The 21,281-nt window shown below is 42.6% G+C and overlaps 1 protein-coding gene across 14 annotated transcripts in view; it reads right to left on the reverse strand.

The window, feature by feature from the left end:
• cc2d1b (coiled-coil and C2 domain containing 1B) overlaps positions 1 to 21,281 on the reverse strand; it is a 79,481-nt gene that overhangs the window by 5,067 nt on the left and 53,133 nt on the right. For 4 of the 14 annotated variants that reach the window (XR_005945515.1, XM_041208446.1, XM_041208444.1 and 1 more), the window contains 3 exons: positions 16,383 to 16,507; positions 15,960 to 15,986; positions 1,175 to 1,453 (listed from right to left, as the gene is read on the reverse strand). Coding sequence is in view for 4 of the 14 variants with exons in the window: in XM_041208446.1 (XP_041064380.1) it covers positions 15,974 to 15,986; positions 16,383 to 16,507 (138 nt within the window). In the remaining 10 variants the exon portion in view is untranslated. Of the gene's footprint in view, positions 1 to 1,061; positions 1,147 to 1,174; positions 1,454 to 3,073; positions 3,207 to 5,825; positions 5,848 to 10,948; positions 11,005 to 11,082; positions 11,175 to 15,959; positions 15,987 to 16,382; positions 16,508 to 21,281 lie in introns of those variants that run through there. The other 10 variants (XR_005945506.1, XR_005945507.1, XR_005945512.1 and 7 more) reach the window with 9 other exon arrangements.

The following is a 21,281-nucleotide window of genomic DNA, read 5'->3' on the forward strand; positions in this document are numbered from 1 at the left end:
ACAGTTCTTCTTTTAATTAATTTAAATTGTAGGTAACTCACTGTCATAGTGTCCATTTTCGTGACAACAGCACCTTCCAATCTCTACCACCTAGAACAAGGATAGCAAATAGGAACACCGCCACCTGCAGGTTCCCCTCCAAGCCATGAGGAAAGGTTGGACAGGCTAGGCTTGTATCCGCTAGAGTTTAGAAGAGTAAGAGGTAACTTGATTGAAACACAAGATCCTGAGAGGTCTTGACAGGGTATTTCCTCTTGTGGGAGAATCTAGAACTAGGGGTCACCCATTAAAGACAGAATTTTTTTTCTTTCGGAGGGTTGAGAGACTTTGCCTCAACTGCCTTTTGAGGAAGACAATTCCAGGTTCTTGATAAGCAAGGGGGTGAAAGGTTATCAGGGGTAGGTAGGAATGTAGAGTTGAGGTTAAGATTAGATCAGCCGCTATGATCTTATTGAATGGCGGAGCAGGCTGGGTGGCCAACTGCACCTAATTTGTATGTTAAGCCACATGCCATCCTGACTTGGATCTATATCGCTGTTCCTTCACTTATTGCCGGGCCAAAATCCTGGAACTTCCTAACTTCACTGTCCAAGAACCTGCACCAGATGGACTGCAGTGGTTCAAGGTGGGTGGCTCACTGCCACCTTCAAGTGGTAATTAAGGATGGGCAACAAATGTTGACCTTGCAAGCAACACCCATATCCCACAAAAAAAAAAATCCACATCATGTCGTCAGAAACAAGAAAGTTTGGAAAAAGTGAGCTTGCATCAGCTAAGCTCAGTTCGGCAGAAACTTTTAACAAAAGAATGACGTACACTTATAGCGAATAAAGTAATGTAGGGAAATGAAATACCTAGTTTGCACACAGCAAAGAAATGAGAAAATAGAAGGGCCTTAAACATCTTATCCTATAGATGACACCTCTGACACAACAACACTCCCTTAATGTTGCACTGGAATGTCAGCAGAGATTGCACACTCGTTTCTAAAGTGGGTCCTTAAAGCTATGGATAGTTTGAGATTATTAATTTGAACCACAATCATTAGCACTGGAACAGCCTTTTGATGTTTTTAAAATTTATTCATTTATGGGATGTGGGTGTCATTGGTTCTCAGCCTCTTGACCTCTGGGAAGCTTTCCAAATCTAAGTATTAAAATACAACAAGCTTATGTAATTGGTAAGATAATCTTTACTGAGTTTAAATATATAGCAAGTTTACTTATAATTTGTTTTACAATCATGGGTTTTTCTACATTACCTTTAAAGAAACAGGGCAAAGCAAAGTAGTTTGTAGTAGAATGTGCTGATTTGCAATAAAAAGACACAGCTTTAAATACACTTTCACATCTTTGGCATTGTATATATAGCATTCCCAATAGCAGCAATTCCTTCTAGAACTGTTCTTTACTGTAGCAGTCACAAAAGAGGTGCATAGATTTTATCATTTGACCTACAAAAAAGAAAAATTCAATGTATTACTGCTTTGTTGTTAAATCAGTTTTGCCTTCCATTTTTCTGTTACGTATGACGCTGCAACAGTGTTAACTAGAATGCCTACCAAAATATGTCATAAAACCTCAAGAATCTCACAAACTAGAAAGCAAAGTGTGTTTAAAGGGTCACAATCTAGCATAATACAGTAAATTTTCCAAGCAATCAATGGTACAGAATTATTCTAGGTACAGAAGTCAGGCTTTCAATGCATACATGCAGGAGAAAGGAAGATAGTGCAACACAAATATGTTTATCTTGTCGGATGTTTTCTAAGAGTTTAGTCATTATGACTTATTGGCTTCAAGAAATGGAACTGTTCTAATGGCTCACACAAAGTCTTCTCTGAACTATACAAACCATGGAGTCCCAGAATTGATTTCCAGCCTGTGTTGAGTTAATCAAATTCAGTAAGAAACGAAGCAGAGGTGCTACAATTGGCTGGAGTATTCTTATATTAGAAAAACAAGGACAGAATAAATAAATTCACTGAGCTGAATTCTTTCTCCTGATCATTACACGACTATCTCTAGTGGATAAAACAAAAACAGAATTACCTGGAAAAACTCAGCAGGTCTGGCAGCATCGGCGGAGAAGAAAAGAGTTGACGTTTCGAGTCCTCATGACCCTTCTGTCGAAGGGTCATGAGGACTCGAAACGTCAACTCTTTTCTTCTCCGCCGATGCTGCCAGACCTGCTGAGTTTTTCCAGGTAATTCTGTTTTTGTTTTGGATTTCCAGCATCCGCAGTTTTTTTGTTTTTATCTCTAGTGGATGGTGGGCAAACACAATCAAGCTTGCCACGATGTTCTCCAGAATTAAGGCCAGCATTTGTTGCTCATCTCTAATTGCCCTCAAAATGAGTGCTTTGCTAGGCCATTTCAGAGGGCAGTTGAGAGTCAACCATATTGCTGTGGTCTGAAGTTCAGAGAAGGATGGCTATTTCTCTAAAGGACATTAGTGAACCAGATAGGTTTTTACAACAATCGATGATAGTTTCATAGTCACCACTACTGAGACTAGCTTTCTATTCCAAATTTATTCATTGAATTTAAATTCCATCTGCTGCCATAGTGGGATTCAAACCAATGTCTCCAGGGCATTAACCTGGCCTTTTGGATTACTAGTTTATTGACATTACCATTGAGCCACCATCTCCTCCTAAGTATGCAGTTATTAATGTGCAAATCGACCAGCACTTTCACATGATTAAGTAATGTACAATGATTTGCAAATCACGAACTTGCTGGCTGATTTATGCTGCTCTGCTGTTCACTTCACAAATATTGCAAACTGCCTCTGGCTTCCTGTTATTTTTAAGGACAGTGCTGAATTTGTACATAACTCACTGTGACGAGTTTGACGTGATTAACGGCTGGTAACTAACAGCCAGTATTTTTTTAAACAATATGATCATTAATGCAATGCCAATCAACCTCTTTAGTCCAAAAATGAACAATGCAAGTCTTGCATTCCTTCAGGTTGTAAATTGTTCTTGGGAGATGTTAAAATGTCAAATTTAAAAATAATTTTTTTTGATTTCCACATCCCTCACCCTCACACAATGCAATCTTTCTTACCCTATTTCTCTCTGCATCTGATACATGTCCAATTCACCCTCCTCCTCAAGGAGATAGACTATTGGGGTCTTGCCATTCACTGAGGTCCAAGATGCCCTCTCCATCATTACTAGATCTTACTACCGTCAAGTTACTGTGGGGGAAAAATATTTGAGCTCAACTGTACAGAATAAAATCTAACTAACAGGATATGTCACAAGCTGCAAAGCTCCTGCCAAATCTTTCCAAAGTTAAACAAACCACATCCAGGTCATGTATGATTGTGGGTGCACTGGTTGTAATCTACCAAAATTCCCTAGATTTTGGAAATCCCAGCAGATTGGAAAAGCCCAAATACAACATCTCTGTTCAAGAAAGGAGGAAACTATGGTCCACTTAGTCTAACGTTTGTCATTGGCAAAATGCTAGAATCCATTATTAAAGAGGTGTTGGCAGAATATTTAGAAAATCATAATACAATCAGGTAGAGTCAACGTGGTTTTGGGAAATCATGTTTGATAAATTTTTGAATTCTTTGAGGATGTAATAAGCAGAGTGGATGGTTTGTGGGGGGGGGGGGGAAACCAGTAAATGTTGTGTATTTGGATTTCCAAAAGGAATTTGATAAGGTGCCACATAAAAGGTTACTACACAAGGTAAGAGTTTATGGTGTTAGCGATGATTTATTAGCATGGATAGTAGACTGGCTAATTAACAGGAAACAGAGTTGGGATAAATGGTTCATTTTCAGGATGGCAAACTTATTATTGGAGTGCTGGAGCCTCAACTACATTCAATCTATATTAATGACTTGGATGAAGGAACCAACTATATCGTAGCCAAATTTACCAGTGATATAGAAAGGTAGGAAAGCAAGTTAATAGTGTTGGGGAAGGAAACAGTTAGAAACATAGAAACTAGGAGCAGGCCATTCGGCCCTTCAAGCCTGCTCCACCATTCATTATGATCATGGCTGATCATCCAACTCAATAGCCTGCTCCCGTTTTCTCCCCATACCCTTTGATCCCTTTTGCTGCAAGAGCTATATCTAACTCCTCCTTGAAAGCTTACAATGTTTTGGTCTCAACTACTCCTGTGGTAACGAATTCCACAGGGCTCACCACTCTCTGGGTGAAGAAATTTCTCCTCATCTCAATCCTAAATGGTCTACCCCATATCCTCAGACTGTAACCCCTGATTCTGGACTCCCCCACCATTGGGAACATCCTCAGATAAGGAGACCAAAACTGCATACAATATTCCAGGTGTGGCCTCACCAAGGCCTTGTACAATTGCAGCAAGACATCCCTGTTCCTGTACTCGAATCATCTGGCTATGAAGGCCGACATTTCATTTGCCTACTTTACAGTCTGCTGCACCTGCATGCTTACCTTCAGTGACTGGTGTACGAGGACACCCAGGTCTCATTGCACATTTCCCTCTCTCAATTTATAGCCATTCAGATAACCTGCCTTCCTATTTTTGCTACCAAAATAGATAACCTCACATTTATCCACATTATACTGCATCTGCCATACGTTTGCCCACTCACTCAGCTTGTCCAAATCACAGTGAAGCATCTCTGCACCTCCCACCCAGCTTTGTGCCATCTGCAAATTTGGAGATATTACATTTAATTCCCTCATCTAAATCATTAATATATATATTGTGAATAATTGGGGTCCCAGCACCGATGCCTGCAGTACCCCACTAGTCACTGCCCGCCATTCGGAAAAAGACCCGTTTATTCCTACTCTTTGTTTCCTGTCTGCCAACCAGTTTTCTATCCATCTCAATACACTACCCCCAATCCCATGTGCTTTAATTTTACACTCCAATCTCTTATGTGGGACTTTGTGGAAAGCCTTCTGAAAGCCCAAATAAACCACATCCACTGGCTCCCCTTCATCAACTCTACTAGTTACATCCTCGAAAAATTCCAGTATATTTGTCAAGCATGATTTCCCTTTCATAAATCCATGCTCACTCTGTCCAATTCTGCCGCTCTGTTCCACGTGCTCAGCTATTAAATTTTTTACAATGGACTCTAGAATTTTCCCCACTACCGACATCAGGCTGACTGGTCTATAATTCCCTGTTTTCTCTCTGCCTCCCCTTTTAAATAGTGGGGTTACCTTAGCTACCCTACAATCTGTAGAAACTGTTCCAGTCTATATAATCTCAGAAGATGACCACTAATGCATCCACTATTTCTAGGGCCACTTCCTTAAGTACTCTGGGATGTAGATTATCAGGTCCTGGGGATTTATCGACCTTCAATCCCATCAATTTCCCCAATACCATTAAAGGAGTTCAATTATTAGTTAACAACCTAAGTACCCCATCTTCCAATCCCAGCCCTGGCCGTCTATTCACTATACCCCCTGACCTTCCCCTCTCCGACGCTGAACGTTCAGTGCTCTGCAAAGGACTTAGTTCCATACCCTTACGCCCTCATCTCAAAGAGTTTCGGGCTCGGCATGATGCTGAACTCTTCTTCCGCCGTCTTCGTCTCCGTGCTCACTTCTTTGGGCAGGAGTCCTCTCCCCGTTCAACGGATCCTTTTACCCACCTCCAATATTCTCCCTCCACCTGGACCCCTCCCTCTGGATTCTTACCTTCTCTTGATCTTTTCAAGAGAAGATTTTTCTTACCCTATTTCTCTCTGCATCTGATACATGTCCAAATCACCCTCCTCCTCAAGGAGATAGACTATTGGGGTCTTGCCATTCACTGAGGCCCAAGATGCCCTATTGCCCTCTCCATCATTACTAGATCTTACTACCGTCAAGTTACTGTGGGGGACATTAGTTGTCTCAATTTCTCTGCTCTTCTCACCCATTCTAATCTCTCTCTGAACTTACTGCACTCCGTCCTCTCAGGTCCAACCCCAACGTTGTCATCAAACCCGCTGACAAGGGTGGTGCTGTTGTTGTCTGGCCCACTGACCTCTACCTCGCGGAGGCTGAGCGTCAACTCGCAGACACTTCCTCCTACCTCTCCCTGGACCATGACCCCACCACTGATCATCAAGCTATTGTTTCCAGGACTGTCAGTGACCTCATCTCCTCTGGAGATCTTTCTCCCACAGCTTCCAACCTGATAGTTGCCCAACCTCGGATGGCCCGCTTCTACCTCCTACACAAAATCCACAAACAGAACTGTCCCGGCAGACCAATCGTGTCAGCCTGTTCCTGCCCCACGGAACTCATTTCTCTTTATCTTGACTCCCTTCCCACTACATCGTGATTCCTCTGACACCTTACGTCACATCAACAATTTCCAGTTCCCTGGCCCCAACCGCTTCCTCTTCACCATGGACGTCCAATCCCTCTACACCTCCATCCCCCACCAGGATGGTCTGAGGGCCCTTAGCTTCTTCCTCGAACAGAGGCCCGAACAATCGCCATCCACCACTACTCTCCTCCGCCTGGCTGAACTTGTTCTCACACTGAACAATTTCTTCTTCAACTCCTCTCACTTCCTCCAAATAAAAGGTGTGGCTATGGGTACCCGCATGGGCCCCAGCTATGCCTGTCTCTTTATAGGGTACGTGGAACATTCCTTGTTCCAGTCCTACTCCGGCCCCCTCCCACAACTCTTTCTCCAGTACATTGATGATTACATGCTCTCGTCGGGACCTGGAAAAATTTATTAATTTTGCTTCCAATCTCCACCCCTCCATCATTTTCACATGGTCCATCTCTGACACTTCCCTTCCCTTCCTTGACCTCTCTGTCTCAATTTCTGGTGATAGACTGTCCACTAATATCCATTACAAGCCTACCGACTCCCACAGCTACCTCGACGACAGCTCCTCACACCCCGCTTTTTGTAAGGACTCCATCCCATTCTCTCAGTTCCTTCGCCTCCGTCACATCTGTTCTGATGATGCTACCTTCAAAAACAGTTCCTCTGACATGTCCTCCTCCTTCCTTAACCGAGGTTTTCCACCCACGGTCCTTGACAGGCCCCTCAACCGTGTCCGGCCCATCTCCCGTTCATCCGCCCTCATGCCTTCTCCTCCCTCCCAGAAACATGATAGGGACCCCTTGTCTTCACATATCACCCCACCAGCCTCCACATTCAAAGGATCATCCTCTGCCATTTCCGCCAACTCCAGCATGATGCCACCACCAAACACATCTTCCCTTCACCCCACCGGCGACATTCTGTAGGGATCGTTCCCTCTGGGACACCCTGGTCCACTCCTCCATCACCCCCTACTCCTCAACCCCTACCTATGGCACCTCGCCATGCCCACGCAAAAGATGCAACACCTGCCCCTTCACTTCCTCTCTCCTCACCGTCCAAGGGCCCAAACAATCCTTTCAAGTGAAGCAGCATTTCACTTGCATTTCCCCCAACTTAGTCTACTGCATTCGTTGCTCTCAATGCGGTCTCCTCTACATTGAAGAGACCAAACGTAAACTGGGCGACCGCTTTGCAGAACACCTGCGGTCTGTCCGCAAGAAAGACCCAATCCTCCCCGTCGCTTGCCATTTTAACACTCCACCCTGCTCTCTTGCCCACATGTCTGTCCTTGGCTTGCTGCATTGTTCCAGTGAAGCCCAACGCAAACTGGAGGAACAGCACCTTCCGGACTGAATATTGAATTCAACAACTTTAGATCTTGAACTCCCTCCTCCATCCCCACCCACTTTCCGTTTCTTCCCCCTTCCTTTTTTTTCCAATAATTTATATAAATTTTTCTTTTCCCACCTATTTCCATTTTTTTAAATCTTGTATGCCCTGCTAGTCTTTCCACCCCACCCCCACTAGAGCTGTATCTTGAGTGTCCTGCCATCCATTCTTATTTAGCACATTCTTTTAGATAATATCACCACTTCTTTGTTCTTTTGTCTGTGACATCTTTTGATTATCTGCTCCTATCACTGCTTGCTTGTCCCTACAACCACACCCCCCCCCCAACCTTAAACCAGCTTATATTTCACCCCCTCTAATATTCACTCAGTTGTGTTGAAGGGTCATGAGGACTCGAAACGTCAACTCTTTTCTTCTCTGCCAATGCTGCCAGACCTGAGTTTTTCCAAGTAATTCTGTTTTGTTCTAGGTACCCATTAGTTGTATAAGAAAAATAACAGGAGAGACAAGTTTTGTCTGTGGAGAGTTTTATGACCAGTAATAAAACTCTGTCTGAAGGAGTCTATTTTGGTTTCAGTCTTTATTTCCAAACAACTATTGAGCTTAACAGTGGTAGCAGAGAATGGATGCTGCTTGTAAGTAAAAAGACTGTAAACTAAGCTTTCTTCAGACAAAAGACTATTTGGAGTTAACTTTAAGAGCAGAGTGGTTTGGAGTCACTCACAAATGGCTAAATCAAAATGTAGAGTTTCAGGGTATGATTACCCTTCGTTGTTTTCGGAGAGTGAACTCTGAGTAATAGAAAAATGAAGTAACTGTGGACACTGGTTACGTCCTTGCCAAAGAAGAAACAGGGAATGGCCTTGGCACTCTCATTACCATACAAAAGCAAAGTAAGATGCAAAGTATTTTTGGAGTTGGATCCTGAGCATTTGGACACAGATGAAGGTTTGGAATTATTTATTAGATTTTATGGATTTGCATTTGGACACAGACGAAGGTTTGGAAATATTATTAGATTTTATGGATAAGATCTATCAAAATGATGATTTAATGCTTACAAAGCATGGTCAGATTTTGACAAATTTAGAAAGTTGGAGGGGAGTTCCATTGAAGATTACATAATGGAGTTCAGTAAACTATATGCAAGATTGCAAAAGTTCCATCTAGAAATTCCCCAATCAGTGCTGGCATTTAAGTTACTAGACTGTGCCAGAATATCAAATATGGACAGGCTTCTAGTTATTACGGGAGTTAAATTTGCAGAAAGACACACATTGCTCGGACAGATGTCAGAAACTCAAAAAAAAATTCCTCAGAAAACTTTTCTTTCCGGCAGCATTCATGGCATAAATGAGCCATTTGGCAGTAAGACAGAAAACGGAGGATACGATATTAACGGGATGGCAAGATCGTCTAGAAATAGGACGCAGGCGTCATTACAAAAGGAGATTTGTAACCAGAAACACCCTTGACAATTACGGCAGGAGAAAATTGGGGAATTACAACAAAAAGATGAACCGCAGAAATGCCCAGGGTGTGGTCAATCGGTGTGTTAAATGTGAGTCAAAATACCATTATGCAATGAACTGTCCTAAACGATATGTGTTCAAAATTAAACATGGGACATGAAGATAATGATGGAAATATTGACCAAAGAGAGGGCATTGTATTAATTACAAGAAGTTTCACCCCAGTGACGAATGTCTTGGTTATAGAGTCCTTCAACTGTGCAGTGCTAGATAGCTGATGCATGTCTGCAGTCTGTGGAATAGAGTAGTTAAAATGCTACCTGGACTCCTTAAATAAGAGAGAGCTTCACCAGTTTTAGATTTGGAGATGATAATACTTTAAAATCCTTAAAAAGGTAGTGATTCCCTGTAAGATAGCTAGAGTCAATCATTTCATCAGCACGGACAGTGTCTCTAGTGAAACACCATTACTGATGAGCAGGGCATCGATGAAGAAAGCACAAATGAAGCTGGACATGAAAAATGACAAGGCCATCATATTTGGAAAAAAATGTGGATTTACAATTTACGCAATCTGGACACTACTGAATTCCTGTAATGAAACCTAACTTTTCTACTAAGGAGACTAAAGAAGTGTTATTGGTGTCAGGGAATAGGAATTCAGAAGACAAAAAACAGCTCATGTTAAAATTGCATTGGCAGTTTGCGCACCCTTCTTCGCAAAGATTAAAAATTTTGCGAAGGAATAAGGGATGGAGAGTATACTAAACTTATGGAGGAGAAAAACAATATATCTAAGAAATACAGAAGGAAAGTCACGGAGATAGTGAGTCGACCCTAAGTGAGGGATTTCAATGAAGTTGTGGCAATGGATTTAAAGGTGTGGGATGAAGAAAAGAACATTTTTTTTAAACATTTCGTAGATGTGGCAACAAGGTTTAGCCAGTCGACAATCATATACAGTAAAGAAAAAATAATTGTGGATCAGGTAATGGAAAAGTGGATAGGGACTGGATTGGGACCACCAGCCAAATTCTTCACTGATAATGGGGGGGAATTTGCAAACAATGAGGTTCGGGATATGTGCGAAAACATGAATATAATAATTATGAATACAGCCATTTTAGTAATGGAGTGTATGGAAGGAATCACACGGTGATGGATGAGATGCTTCGTAAAATATTGATAGGTAGACCAAGCTGTAAATTATCAGCTTCAGCATGGGTTGTCCATGCAAGAATTCACTGCAGATGGTTGGGGGCTATAGTCCATATTAATTGGTTTTTGTTAGAAACCCAAAAATTCTTTCAGTCCTGAGTGATCATTTCCCAGCTTGGGAGGGAACTACGATTAGCTCTACTTTTTCTGAGCATTTAAATGCACAACACGCTGATAGAAGAGAGTCACTTAAAGCCAAAGTTTCAGAAAGAATTCGGCAAGCTCTAAAGTGCACTGTATGACCATCAGAAACTATTTTTAATGAGGGAGACATGGTATACTATAAAACAGAAGGACTTAATGAGTGGAAAGGTTATAGGTAAAGAGGTAAAACAGTCATTTTACACCATGGGAACTAGACTATTCAGGTACACTCATCGAGTTTAGTTAGTATGGATTACAAATTTGTGGGTCCGGAAAGGGTCGTGGGAAGGGACGAGGAACCATGTACTTCTCATATCCATATGTTGCATGATTGCGAGGACCAGGTAGCTGAGGTTGACAGTGTATCTGAAGATGGACACAGTAATTCAGCTGAACAACAATATGAGGCAATTTTTCCAGAGGACAACTGCCAAAAGCTTCCGCTAAAGTTACATACTTGCCAGAAGGGTCATTGGCAGGATGCGACGATTGTAGGTAGAGCAGGGAAGGCCACTGGAAAATATAAAAACTGGTTAAATGTACGAGATAAAGGTCACAAGGTTAGGCCTATGGATTGGGAACATGAAGTACCAAAACAGAAGGCGTGGAAACGCAGTATCAGTTCAGACAGTGGGTTCTGGAGTGAACATGCCTCACGGAAGAGATCGCAGACGAAAGAACATCTATTAAAAGGGAGAGGAAGATCAAACAGTAACAGTCCAGAGTATGATGGAGTGCTTAGCTTAACAAGGTTAAGGAGTATGGCACAGACTTGTAATGCTACAAGGAGAAGCCCATGAGATAGAGCAGTCTTAGTAGCTTCAAACAAATTAGATGATAAATTAATAAAGGATGCCAAACAGCAAAAGCTAAAGAATTTGGGGTATACACAGATGTGCCAGATAGGGGACAACCAGCTGTGTCTCATAGATGGATATGCACAGAAAAGGTGTTTCCTGATGGGACTTATAAAGCTAAAGCCAGGCTAGTGGCATGAGGGTTTGAAGAAAAATTTGGATATAAGAGTAGATTCATCTACAGCAGGAAAAGATTTTTTTGGCTCTGTTAGCTACAAATGCTTGGGAATGTAAGCCCATTGACATTAAAACTGTCTTTTTGCAGGAACATCAATTTCAAAGGGAAGTTTTTCTCTGTCCACTGAAAGAGGTGTCAAACACAGATGGGACATTTTGGAAGCTGAATAAGTGCGTTATATGGTTTAAATGACACTTCCAGGGTTTGCTATTTCTCAATGAGGTCGGTTTTGTTAAAGTTGGGCTGGCTTCAGTTGGAAGCAGACCCAGTAATCTTTTACTGGCACCATGGAGGGAAACTTGCAGGCATCGTTATGATGCATGTAGGTGATTTTTTGTGGGGTGGTAGTAGCGAAGTTGAAACGGCTGTCATTAATGGCTCAGAATGGAGTTTAAAATTGGAAGTCAGGCTTCTGATGTGTTTAAATACATTGGATTAGAAATCATAGAGTGGATCACATGTCCTTTTACATCAGCAATCCTACTTGGAGAACGTCAATTATTTTGCAATTAGTCGTGGTAGGGCCTCCCAGGAAAATACAATGGCTTCTGAAATGGAAAAGTAGGAACTCAAAAGTATTATTGGGCAACTCAATCAGCTAGGCAAACAAACAAGGCTGGATGTCAGTTTTGGAACTGAACACTAAAATGAATGATCCCACAGTTGAAGAAATCATTCAAGCAAACAAAACACTGACAAAATTAAAAATGGAGCAGTGTGCTTTGAAATTCCTATTTTGGTTGATCTTGGAAAAATGAAACTGATTGTGTTTAGTGATGCGTCTTATGCAAATCTACATGGTGGATTTTTGAAGGAGGGACAATTTATAATATTTCCCATGGGGAGGGTGGAAAAAGGTAAATGTTGCCCTTTGGTATCTAAAAAGATATGAAGAGCTGTAAAAAGTATGTTAGCAGCAGAGACTCTTGCCCTTGTTGAGGTGGCAGATACGGCATTCTTATATCAAAGATGCTGGCAGAAATTTTAAATGGGAAAGGGTGTTCAGGAACAGTACCAATCGAATGTCTTACAGGCAATATCATTTTGGGAAAATGTTCTATGAAGTGCGTTAATGAAAAGAGATTGCAAATTGATATTGCAAGCTTAAAACAGATTGCCAAGATCAATGGATTGATAGCAGCTACCAATTATCTGACTGCGTCACCAAAAGAGGAGCGAGCTCCAAGAGATCCTCAAAGAGCGATGTCTTTTTCTTTAACACAACAAAAATGGAACACTCCTTTAGTGTGGACATATCTATATCTGTGTACTTGTTTTAAGGAGGGGGAATAAGGTGAATTTAGCGAATGAAAAATATATATTGATGTTTATAATTTTTGTGATTATATAAACTTAAGGATTGCTTTCTTTTAAGAAGACTGGGATCTGTTGGGGAAGGAAACAGTTAAAGGGGTTCAATTGCTAATTATTAGTTAACAATCTAAGTATCCATTTGGTTATATAAAAGGGATAGCAAGAGAGACAAATTTTGTCTGTGGAGAGTTTGATGACCAGTAATGAAACTATCTGAAGGGGTGTGTCTTGATTTTGGTCTTTATTCCCAGACAACTATTAGAGCCTAATAGTGGTAGCAGAGGACGCAAAAATTTGGCAGATGGAATATAATGTGGGAAAATGTGAAGTTGCCAATTTGACATAGAATAGAAAAGCAGAATATATTTAAATGGAGACTGCAGAATGCTGCTGTACAAAGGAGTCTGGGTGTCCTTGTATGTGAATCACAGTCAGCATGCAGGTACAGCAAGTAATTAAGAATGCAAATGGAATTTTGGTCATTATTGCGAGGGGAAGAGAGTATAAAAGTAGGGAATTCTTGCTACCAATGTACAGGGCATTGGTGAGACCACACCTAGAGAAATGTGTAGTTTTGGTCACCTTACTTAAGGAAGGTCATATCTGCATTGGAAACAGTTCAGAGAAGATTCACTACACTGATTCCTGGAAAGAGGGGTTTGTCTTATGAGGAAACGTGAGTAAGTTGGGCCTATACTCATTGGAGTTTACAAGAATGATAGGTGATCTTATTGAAACATTTAAGATTCTGAAGGGGCTTGACAGGATAGGTGCTGAGTGGATGTTCCCCTTGTGGGAGAATCTAGAACTGGGGTCACAGTTTCAAAATAAACATCTCTCATTTAAGATGACGATGAGGAGGAGTTTCATCTCTGAGGGTCGTTAGTTTTTGGAATTCTCTTTTCCCGAGAGCAGTAAGTGCTAGCTCATTGAATATATTCAAGGCTGAGTCAGACATACTTTTGACTGACAAGAGTCAAGAGTTATGGGGGGCAAGTAAGTGGGGCTGAGGCCGCAATCAGACCAGCCTCAATCTTATTGAGTGACGGAGCAGGCTCAGAGCCAAATGGCCTACTCCTGCTCCTATTTCTCATGTTATGATACTGTTATAATCCAGCTATAATTCCCACGTGAAACAATTTTGATCCAATAAAGCACCACTTTAAAACAGCTCCTCTCCAAACTTAAATTCAAAGCTCAACATCTATCTTACAACACATCATCTAAAATATACCAGTTAATAAAGACCTGTGACAGACTAGTGCAACTGAGCAGTGAGTTGCATGTTCGATTAAACAACTCACTGGAGGAGGCTCCATAAATATCCCCCTCCTTAATGGTGGGGGAGCCCAGCACATCTGTGCAAAAGACAAGGCTGAAGCATTTGCTACAATCTTCGGCCAGAAGTGCTGAGAGGATGATCCATCCCAGCCTCCTCCAGAAGTCCCCAGCATCATTGATGCCAGTCTTCAGCCAATTCAATTCATTCCACATATCATCAAGAAATGGCTGAAGGCACTGGATACTGCAAAGGCTATGGACCCAGCAATAGTACTGAAGACTTGTGCTCCTGAACTGGCCGTGCCCCTAGCCAAGCTGTTCCAGTACAGCCACAACACTGGTATCTACCCGACTATGTGAAAAATTATCCAGGTATGAGCTGTACACAAAAAGCAGGACAAATGCAACCCAGCCAATTACCACCCAATCAATCAGTCTGCTCTCGATCATCAGTAAAGTAATGGAAGGGGTCAACAACAGTGCCATCAAGCGGCACTTGCTTAGCAATAACCTGCTCACTGATACCCAGTTTGGCTTCTGTCATGGCTACTCAGCTCCTGACCTCATTACAGCCTAGGTTCAAACATGGATAAAAGAGTTGAACTCCAGAAGTGAGCTGAGAGTGACTGCCCTTGACATCAAGGCCACATGTGAATGAGTGAGGCATCAAGGAGCCCTAGCAAAATCAGGGGGAAAACTCTCCATTGGTTGGAGTTATACCTAGGAGAAAATAAGATGGTTGTTGGAGGTCAGTCATCTCAGCTCCAGGCCATCACTGCAGGAGTTCCAGAGGGTAGTGCCCTTGGCCCAACCATCTTCAGCTGCTTCATCAATGACCTTCCTTCTGCCATAAGGTCAGAGGTGGGGATGTTTGCTGATGATTGCACAATGTTCATCACCATTCGTGATTCCTCAGATACTGAAGCAGTCCATGTCCAAATACAGCAAGACCTGGATAATATCCAAGCTTGGGCTGACAAGTGGCAAAAAACATTTGCGCCACAGAAGTGTCAGGCAGTGACCATCTCCAACAAGAGAGAATCTAACCATCAGCCCATGACATTCAATGGCATTACCATCACTGAATCCCTAACTATCAACATCCTGGGGGGTTTCCATTGATCAAAAACTGAACTGGATTAGCCATATAAATACTGTGGCTACTAGAGCAAGTCAGAGGCTAGGAATCTTGTGATGAGTAAGTCACCTCCTGACTCCCCAGAGCCTGTCCAGCATCTACAAGGCACAAGTCAGACTCAAATTGTGATGGATGGAATACTCTCCACTTGCCTGGATGAGTGCAGCTCCAACAACACTCATGAAAGCTTGACACCTTCCAAGACAAAGCAGCCCGCTTGATTGGCACCACATCCACAAATATTCACTCCCTCCACTACTGACGCACAGGAGCAGCAGTGTGTACCATCTACAAGATGCACTGCAGGAATTCACCAAGCCTCCTTAGACAGCACTGTCCAAACCTACGACCACTAACTTCTAGAAGGACAAGGGCAGCACCACCTGGAAGTTCCCCTCCAAGCCACTCACCATCCTGACTTAGAAATATCGCCCATTCTTTCATTGTCGCTGGGTGAAAATCCTGGAACTCCCTAACAGCACTGTGGATGTACCTACACCACATGGACTGCATGGTTCAAGGAGGCAGCTCACTACCACCTTCTCAAGAACAACTAGCGATGGACAATAAATGCTAGCCCAGCCAGCAAAGCCCCCATTCTATGAATAAAAAAAAAATCCCCTATCCTGCTGAGCTCTTGAACCTTAGTGCCTCAGCCAAGAACCACAGCTAAGTAGGAAATCAAAAACAAACAACATACCTGGCATAGTTACTTCAGTCCTGTGCCCTAGGTAAACATAAAGGTCACATAATTAATATCCTTAATTGTTTGGAAGAGGTAGATTCCAGTTACTCTTTTCCCTCCCCACCAATTCCCAGAGTAAAACATAAAATAATGGAAACACTCAGCATCTGTGGAGTGAGCAAACAGCTAACATTTCAGGTGGTGAGCTTTCAGTTAACACTGTTTTTATCTCCACAGATGCTGCCAGACCTGAGTATTTCCAGCATTTTCTGGTTACAGTGTATAAACTGCTACATGCTGCTTTCCCTCAATGATTGACGCCACAAAATTAATGTAAATTGGGGAGAAAAAAATTCCATAGACCATATCCATTGCAAGTTTCATTTAAAATACATATCTACAACCATACTGAGTAAGTTTATCTGCAAATGTTCTCACCTAGTGGCTGGATCAAGGATCAGCCATTTTTCTGTATTAATTTGCAAATCTTGTCCGCTAAGAGGTTCTCTGATCTGAACTTTCAGTTCTAATCGACCACCAGTAGATTTTCTGCCATCAAAAATCTAAGGTAAGGAAAACAAGTGAGTTTCAAACAATCCTGGAAAAATCTTCTGCAAAACCTCTACGCAGCTTTTTAAAAAAGATTGCAACAGCAGTATGTGACAGCCAGCACAAAGCAGTTTTGTCAAGTCTCATGAAATGTAGAATTTATAGCTTGTGAAACATGATCAAACTTAAACAATGGTGTTCTATAATGTCAATTCAAAAATGGCATCAACTTCGTATGAAAATAATGAGAAAAAGAGTAAAAACACAATTTAAATCTCTCTAGCTCCAAGTATACTCAAAATACAGTTTTCAGTCAAATCACAAAGTAAATAATCAACTCACCAAGCACTACTAGAATAGCTGTAGACAGTAGAAGCATTAACTGCAGTTAGCCTCCAGACTCATCTACAACCCCAGCCAATTAATATCACTCACTCAATACCACACTGAACACATATTGCTATAAGTCAACAAATTTGACCAAAGAATGATTGTAATTAAAAATGTAAACACAACCTTCTCTGTGCCACAAGATTATAATTCAGTTAGAGTGGGCTTCTGTTTTTTAAAAAAAGCTGCGCATTGGACAATACTGGCAACTTTATCTTTTCTCAACAACTTGTATTTGTATAGTGTCTTTAACATAGTAAAACATCCTAAGATACCTCACAAGAACTTTATCAACTACATGTGATACAGAGCCACATAAGAAGATATAAGATTACCTAAAAGCTTGGTCAAAGGGGTTGGTTTTAAGGAGCATCTTAAGAGGAAAGAGAGACAGATAGCTCTGGATTTCTGTCCCTAAACCTAAGGGCCTTAGCAACTGAAGATATGGTCACCAGGGGTGGAGCAATTAAAATCAGGGATGTTTAAGCAGCCAGAATTAGAGGAGTGCAGATATCTTAGAGGGTTGTCAGGCTAGAGGAGATTATAGAGATAGGGATAGATCTGGCCATGAAAGAATTTGAAAACAAGGATGAGAACTTTAAAATTAAGGCACTGTTTAGCTGGGAGCCAGTGCAGGTCAGCAAACACTGGGATGGTGTATGAACAGGACTTGGTGTGAGTCAGGATATAGAATACAGAGTTTTGGATGATCTCAAGTTTGAGAGGAAAAAATGGGAAACTGGCTGGATTGTGTTGGAACAAGTTAGGTCACAAAAGCAAGGCTGAGATATTCAAGCTGAGGCAGGGGCAGTCAAGGAGTGAAGCAGTAATGCAAAACAGTGGTCTTAATCATGTTCTCGTGTGGTCGGAAGATCATCTCAGAGTCAAATATGACACTAATGCTGTGAACCGTCTGGTTCAGCCTCAGACAGTAGCTAGGGAGTGGGATGGAGTTTGTGACAGGGTGTCAAAGACAATGGTTTCAGTCTTCCCAATATTTAGTTGAAGGAAATTTTTCTTTATCCAGTAATGGATGTTGGAAAAGCAGTTTGACAATTTAGAGATAGTGTAGGGGTTGAGAGCTGGTGGCGGTGTATATCATCAATTTATGTGTCATCAATATACATGTGGAAACTGACGCCTTGTTTTTAGATGCTGTCACTGAGGGGCAGCATGTAGATGAGAAATGTCTGGGTGTGGTCAAGGATAAATGTTTGGGGCACACCAGAGGTAATGGTGTGGAAGCAGGAAGAGAAGCCATTGCAAGTGATTCTCCAGCTACAAGTGGATAGATGAAAATGGAACCAGGTGAATGCAGTCCCAACCAGCAGGACGACTTTGGAGGAAGATGGTTTGGTCAAACAAGTCGAAGGCTGTGGGGAGGTTGATAAGAACGATAAGGGATAGTTTACCTTTTTCACAGTCATATAGGATGTCATTTGTCACTTTGATACAAGTCAAGGACAGAAGGGTCAAGGGGTTTTTTTTAAGTAGAGGAGTGGCAAGAGATTTGAAGGAGAAGGAGGCAGTAGTTGAGGAAAAAGAACCATTAAAAATTGCAGCTAACATGAGAGGAAGATAAGTTGTGTGGTCAGCAGTTTAGTAGCAAAGGGGACAAGGTAGCAGGAGGAGGGTCTCATGAACAAGATAATTTTGGAGGGGAACAAGGAGACTGAAAAGAAAGTAGAGAAATATGTATGTTCAGGACTAGTGCAGGGTGTAACCTGAGAGGAAGTTTGGCCCAGGGGAGAGTGACCAACTGTCCCTTATTTTACCGCATTGTCCCGTAATTGAGTCCACTGTCCCACGTCACATGCATCTGGGACGCTGTTGTTAAACATGCTTTGGGCCTTTAAATCTCAGGCATGCACAGTAGCCACTCTCCTGCCATTTTCGCCCTCTCGCAGCACCACTCCCCTCCCCAGACCAGTTCTAAAGGACCCCATGCCAGAATGCCTCGTATTTTTCTCTAGGAGAGTTGGTCACCCTGGGCTAGGGGAAGGGAGGGAAAACAATAGATTAGGTGGTCTCATTCTCAGGGACAAGGAAGTCACGATCCCCTTTCACTTGTTGGAAGTGAGGCTGGAGGAGAAAGGGGAGAAGGGTTTAAGATGACAATCTGCGGCAGAAAAAAAGCAGCTGGGGTCCTTGCATTCTAAGCTGATCCAGGAATAGTAAGCATGAGTGGGATCCGATATTGCTGTATGTGGTCCAGCCAGATCTGGAGTGAATAGCTAAACCAGCTGTCCATCATATCCATTCATCTCTGTGCTTTGGACTTAAGGGAATGGAGGTATTGGGAAAACAGCTCGGGGTGAGAGTGTGTATTGGAGTAATGGTTTTATTGCGGACTAGGCATGGAAGGAGTTGGTGGAGCAGATAACTACAGCAATGTCAAGGTGAACAAGAGGTTCAAAGGTTGGACAGTTGGATTTTGAAAGAGAAATGGAAACTCATCTGCCATGTAGAAGGATACAAATCACATCTTTAAATTTTTTTTTAAAATTCTCTAACCTACAGTGTCTCCACTTAAAATGTTCATAATGATGGAAGTTACTCTGCTAACATTGCAGATAAAGAGCAGTGAGGTTTTCCTTTATGTAATTCTGTAGATCGTTAAGGATCAGTTCAAATATTAAGTTAGTAAAGTTCTGCCAAACACCTAAAAATAGCCTAATAATTGCCATATTTTATGATACAGGACATTACAATGCGACTTCGACATTCTGTTCAACCACATGTATTACATTGTAATATGAATCTATGAATGCTATGACAGAAAAAGCAATTTTCATACAACAGGCAGTGGCAACTTTTTTTTCTTTCACAGGATGTGAGCATCGCTGGCTAGGCCAGCATTTATTGCCCATCCCTAATTGCCCTTAAGGAGGTGGTGGTGAGCCTTCTTGAACCCCCACAGTGCCATTAGGGAGTTCCATGATTTTGACCCAGCGACAGTGAAGGAACAGCGATATAGTTCCAAGTGAAGATGGTGTGGAGCTTGGAGGGGAACTTGCAGGTGGTGGTGTTCCTATGCATCTGCTGCCCTTGTCCTTCTAGGTGGTGGAAGTCATGGGTTTGGAAGGGGCTATCAAAGGAGCCTTGGCAGTACATCTTGTAGACGGTACATGCTTCTGCCATTGAGTCAGTGGTGGAGAGAGTGAATGTTGAAGGTGGTGGATGGGGTGCCAATCAAGCTGGCTGCTTTGTCCTGGATGGTGTTGAGCTTCTTGAGTGTTGGAGCTGCATTCATCCAGGCAAGTGGAGAGTTTTCCATCACACTCCTGATTTATGCCTAGTAGATGGCGGACAGGTTGTGGGGAGTCAGGAGATGAGTTACTCTCCACAATTATGTTCCATAGCCTCTAACCTGCTCTTGTAGCCACAGTATTTATATAGCTGGTCCAGTTCAATTTCTAGTCAATGGTGGGGGATTCAGCAATGGTAATGCCATTGAATGTCAAGGGGAGATGGTTGGATTCGCCATTGTTGGAGATGGTGATTTCTTGGCACTTATGAGCTGTTACTTTCCACCTTATCAGCCCAAGCCTGAATGTTGTCCAGGTCTTGCTGCATATGGGCACAGACTGCTTCTGTATCAGAGGAGTCGCAAATGGTGAACACTGCACAATCAGCAAACATCCCCACTTCTGATCTTATGATAGAGGGAAGGTCATGGATGAAGCCTCTAAATATGGTTGGGCCTAGGACACTACCTTGAGGAACTCGTGTATTGATGTCCCGGGACTGAAATGATTGACCTCCAACAACCACAACCATCTTCCTTTGTGCTAGGTATGACTCCGACCAGTGGCGAGTTCTCCCCACCCTGCCACCTCCAATTCCCATTGACTAGTTTTGCTAGGGCTCCTTGATGCAATTAAAATTAAAACAATAAAAGCAGAACAATGCGTAGGATTTTTTGGAAGACAGGCTTTCCCATCCCATCAGTTGAAGAACCAGTGGAAAACTCATCCTTAGCAATCACAGCAGTCCCACAGTTGTTTACCATTCTGAGGATAGTTTATTGGCTGAGACGGGGCCTCTGCCCCTCACTGACTGGAAGACCCACCTCAGAGAGCTACTGGCCGATCAGACTGGCCAGCAGCTCCTTAGTCCCAGCAGCACCAGTGGCCAGGACTGGGACTACAATCAATCTTCAGATTCTAAGTCTCAGAGTCCAGGACTAGGTAAGCACGAGGGGTTCCATGGTGGAGAGTGGTGGTTAGTCCCGATGGGGTTTGGGAGTCTTGAAGGAGCAGCTGTGGGGGGAACGACCACCCATGGGGGCTGCCCTTGGGGGAGAGGATGACACGAGGTGGAAAGGGGGCCCTCGAGGGAGGCACCCCGTACCCCCCTTCATACCTAAGGCTTCTCCCACCCCGAACCCCTCCTACC

Source organism: Carcharodon carcharias, chromosome 16, assembly GCF_017639515.1.
Source record: "Carcharodon carcharias isolate sCarCar2 chromosome 16, sCarCar2.pri, whole genome shotgun sequence".
Taxonomy (NCBI): Eukaryota; Metazoa; Chordata; class Chondrichthyes; order Lamniformes; family Lamnidae; genus Carcharodon; species Carcharodon carcharias.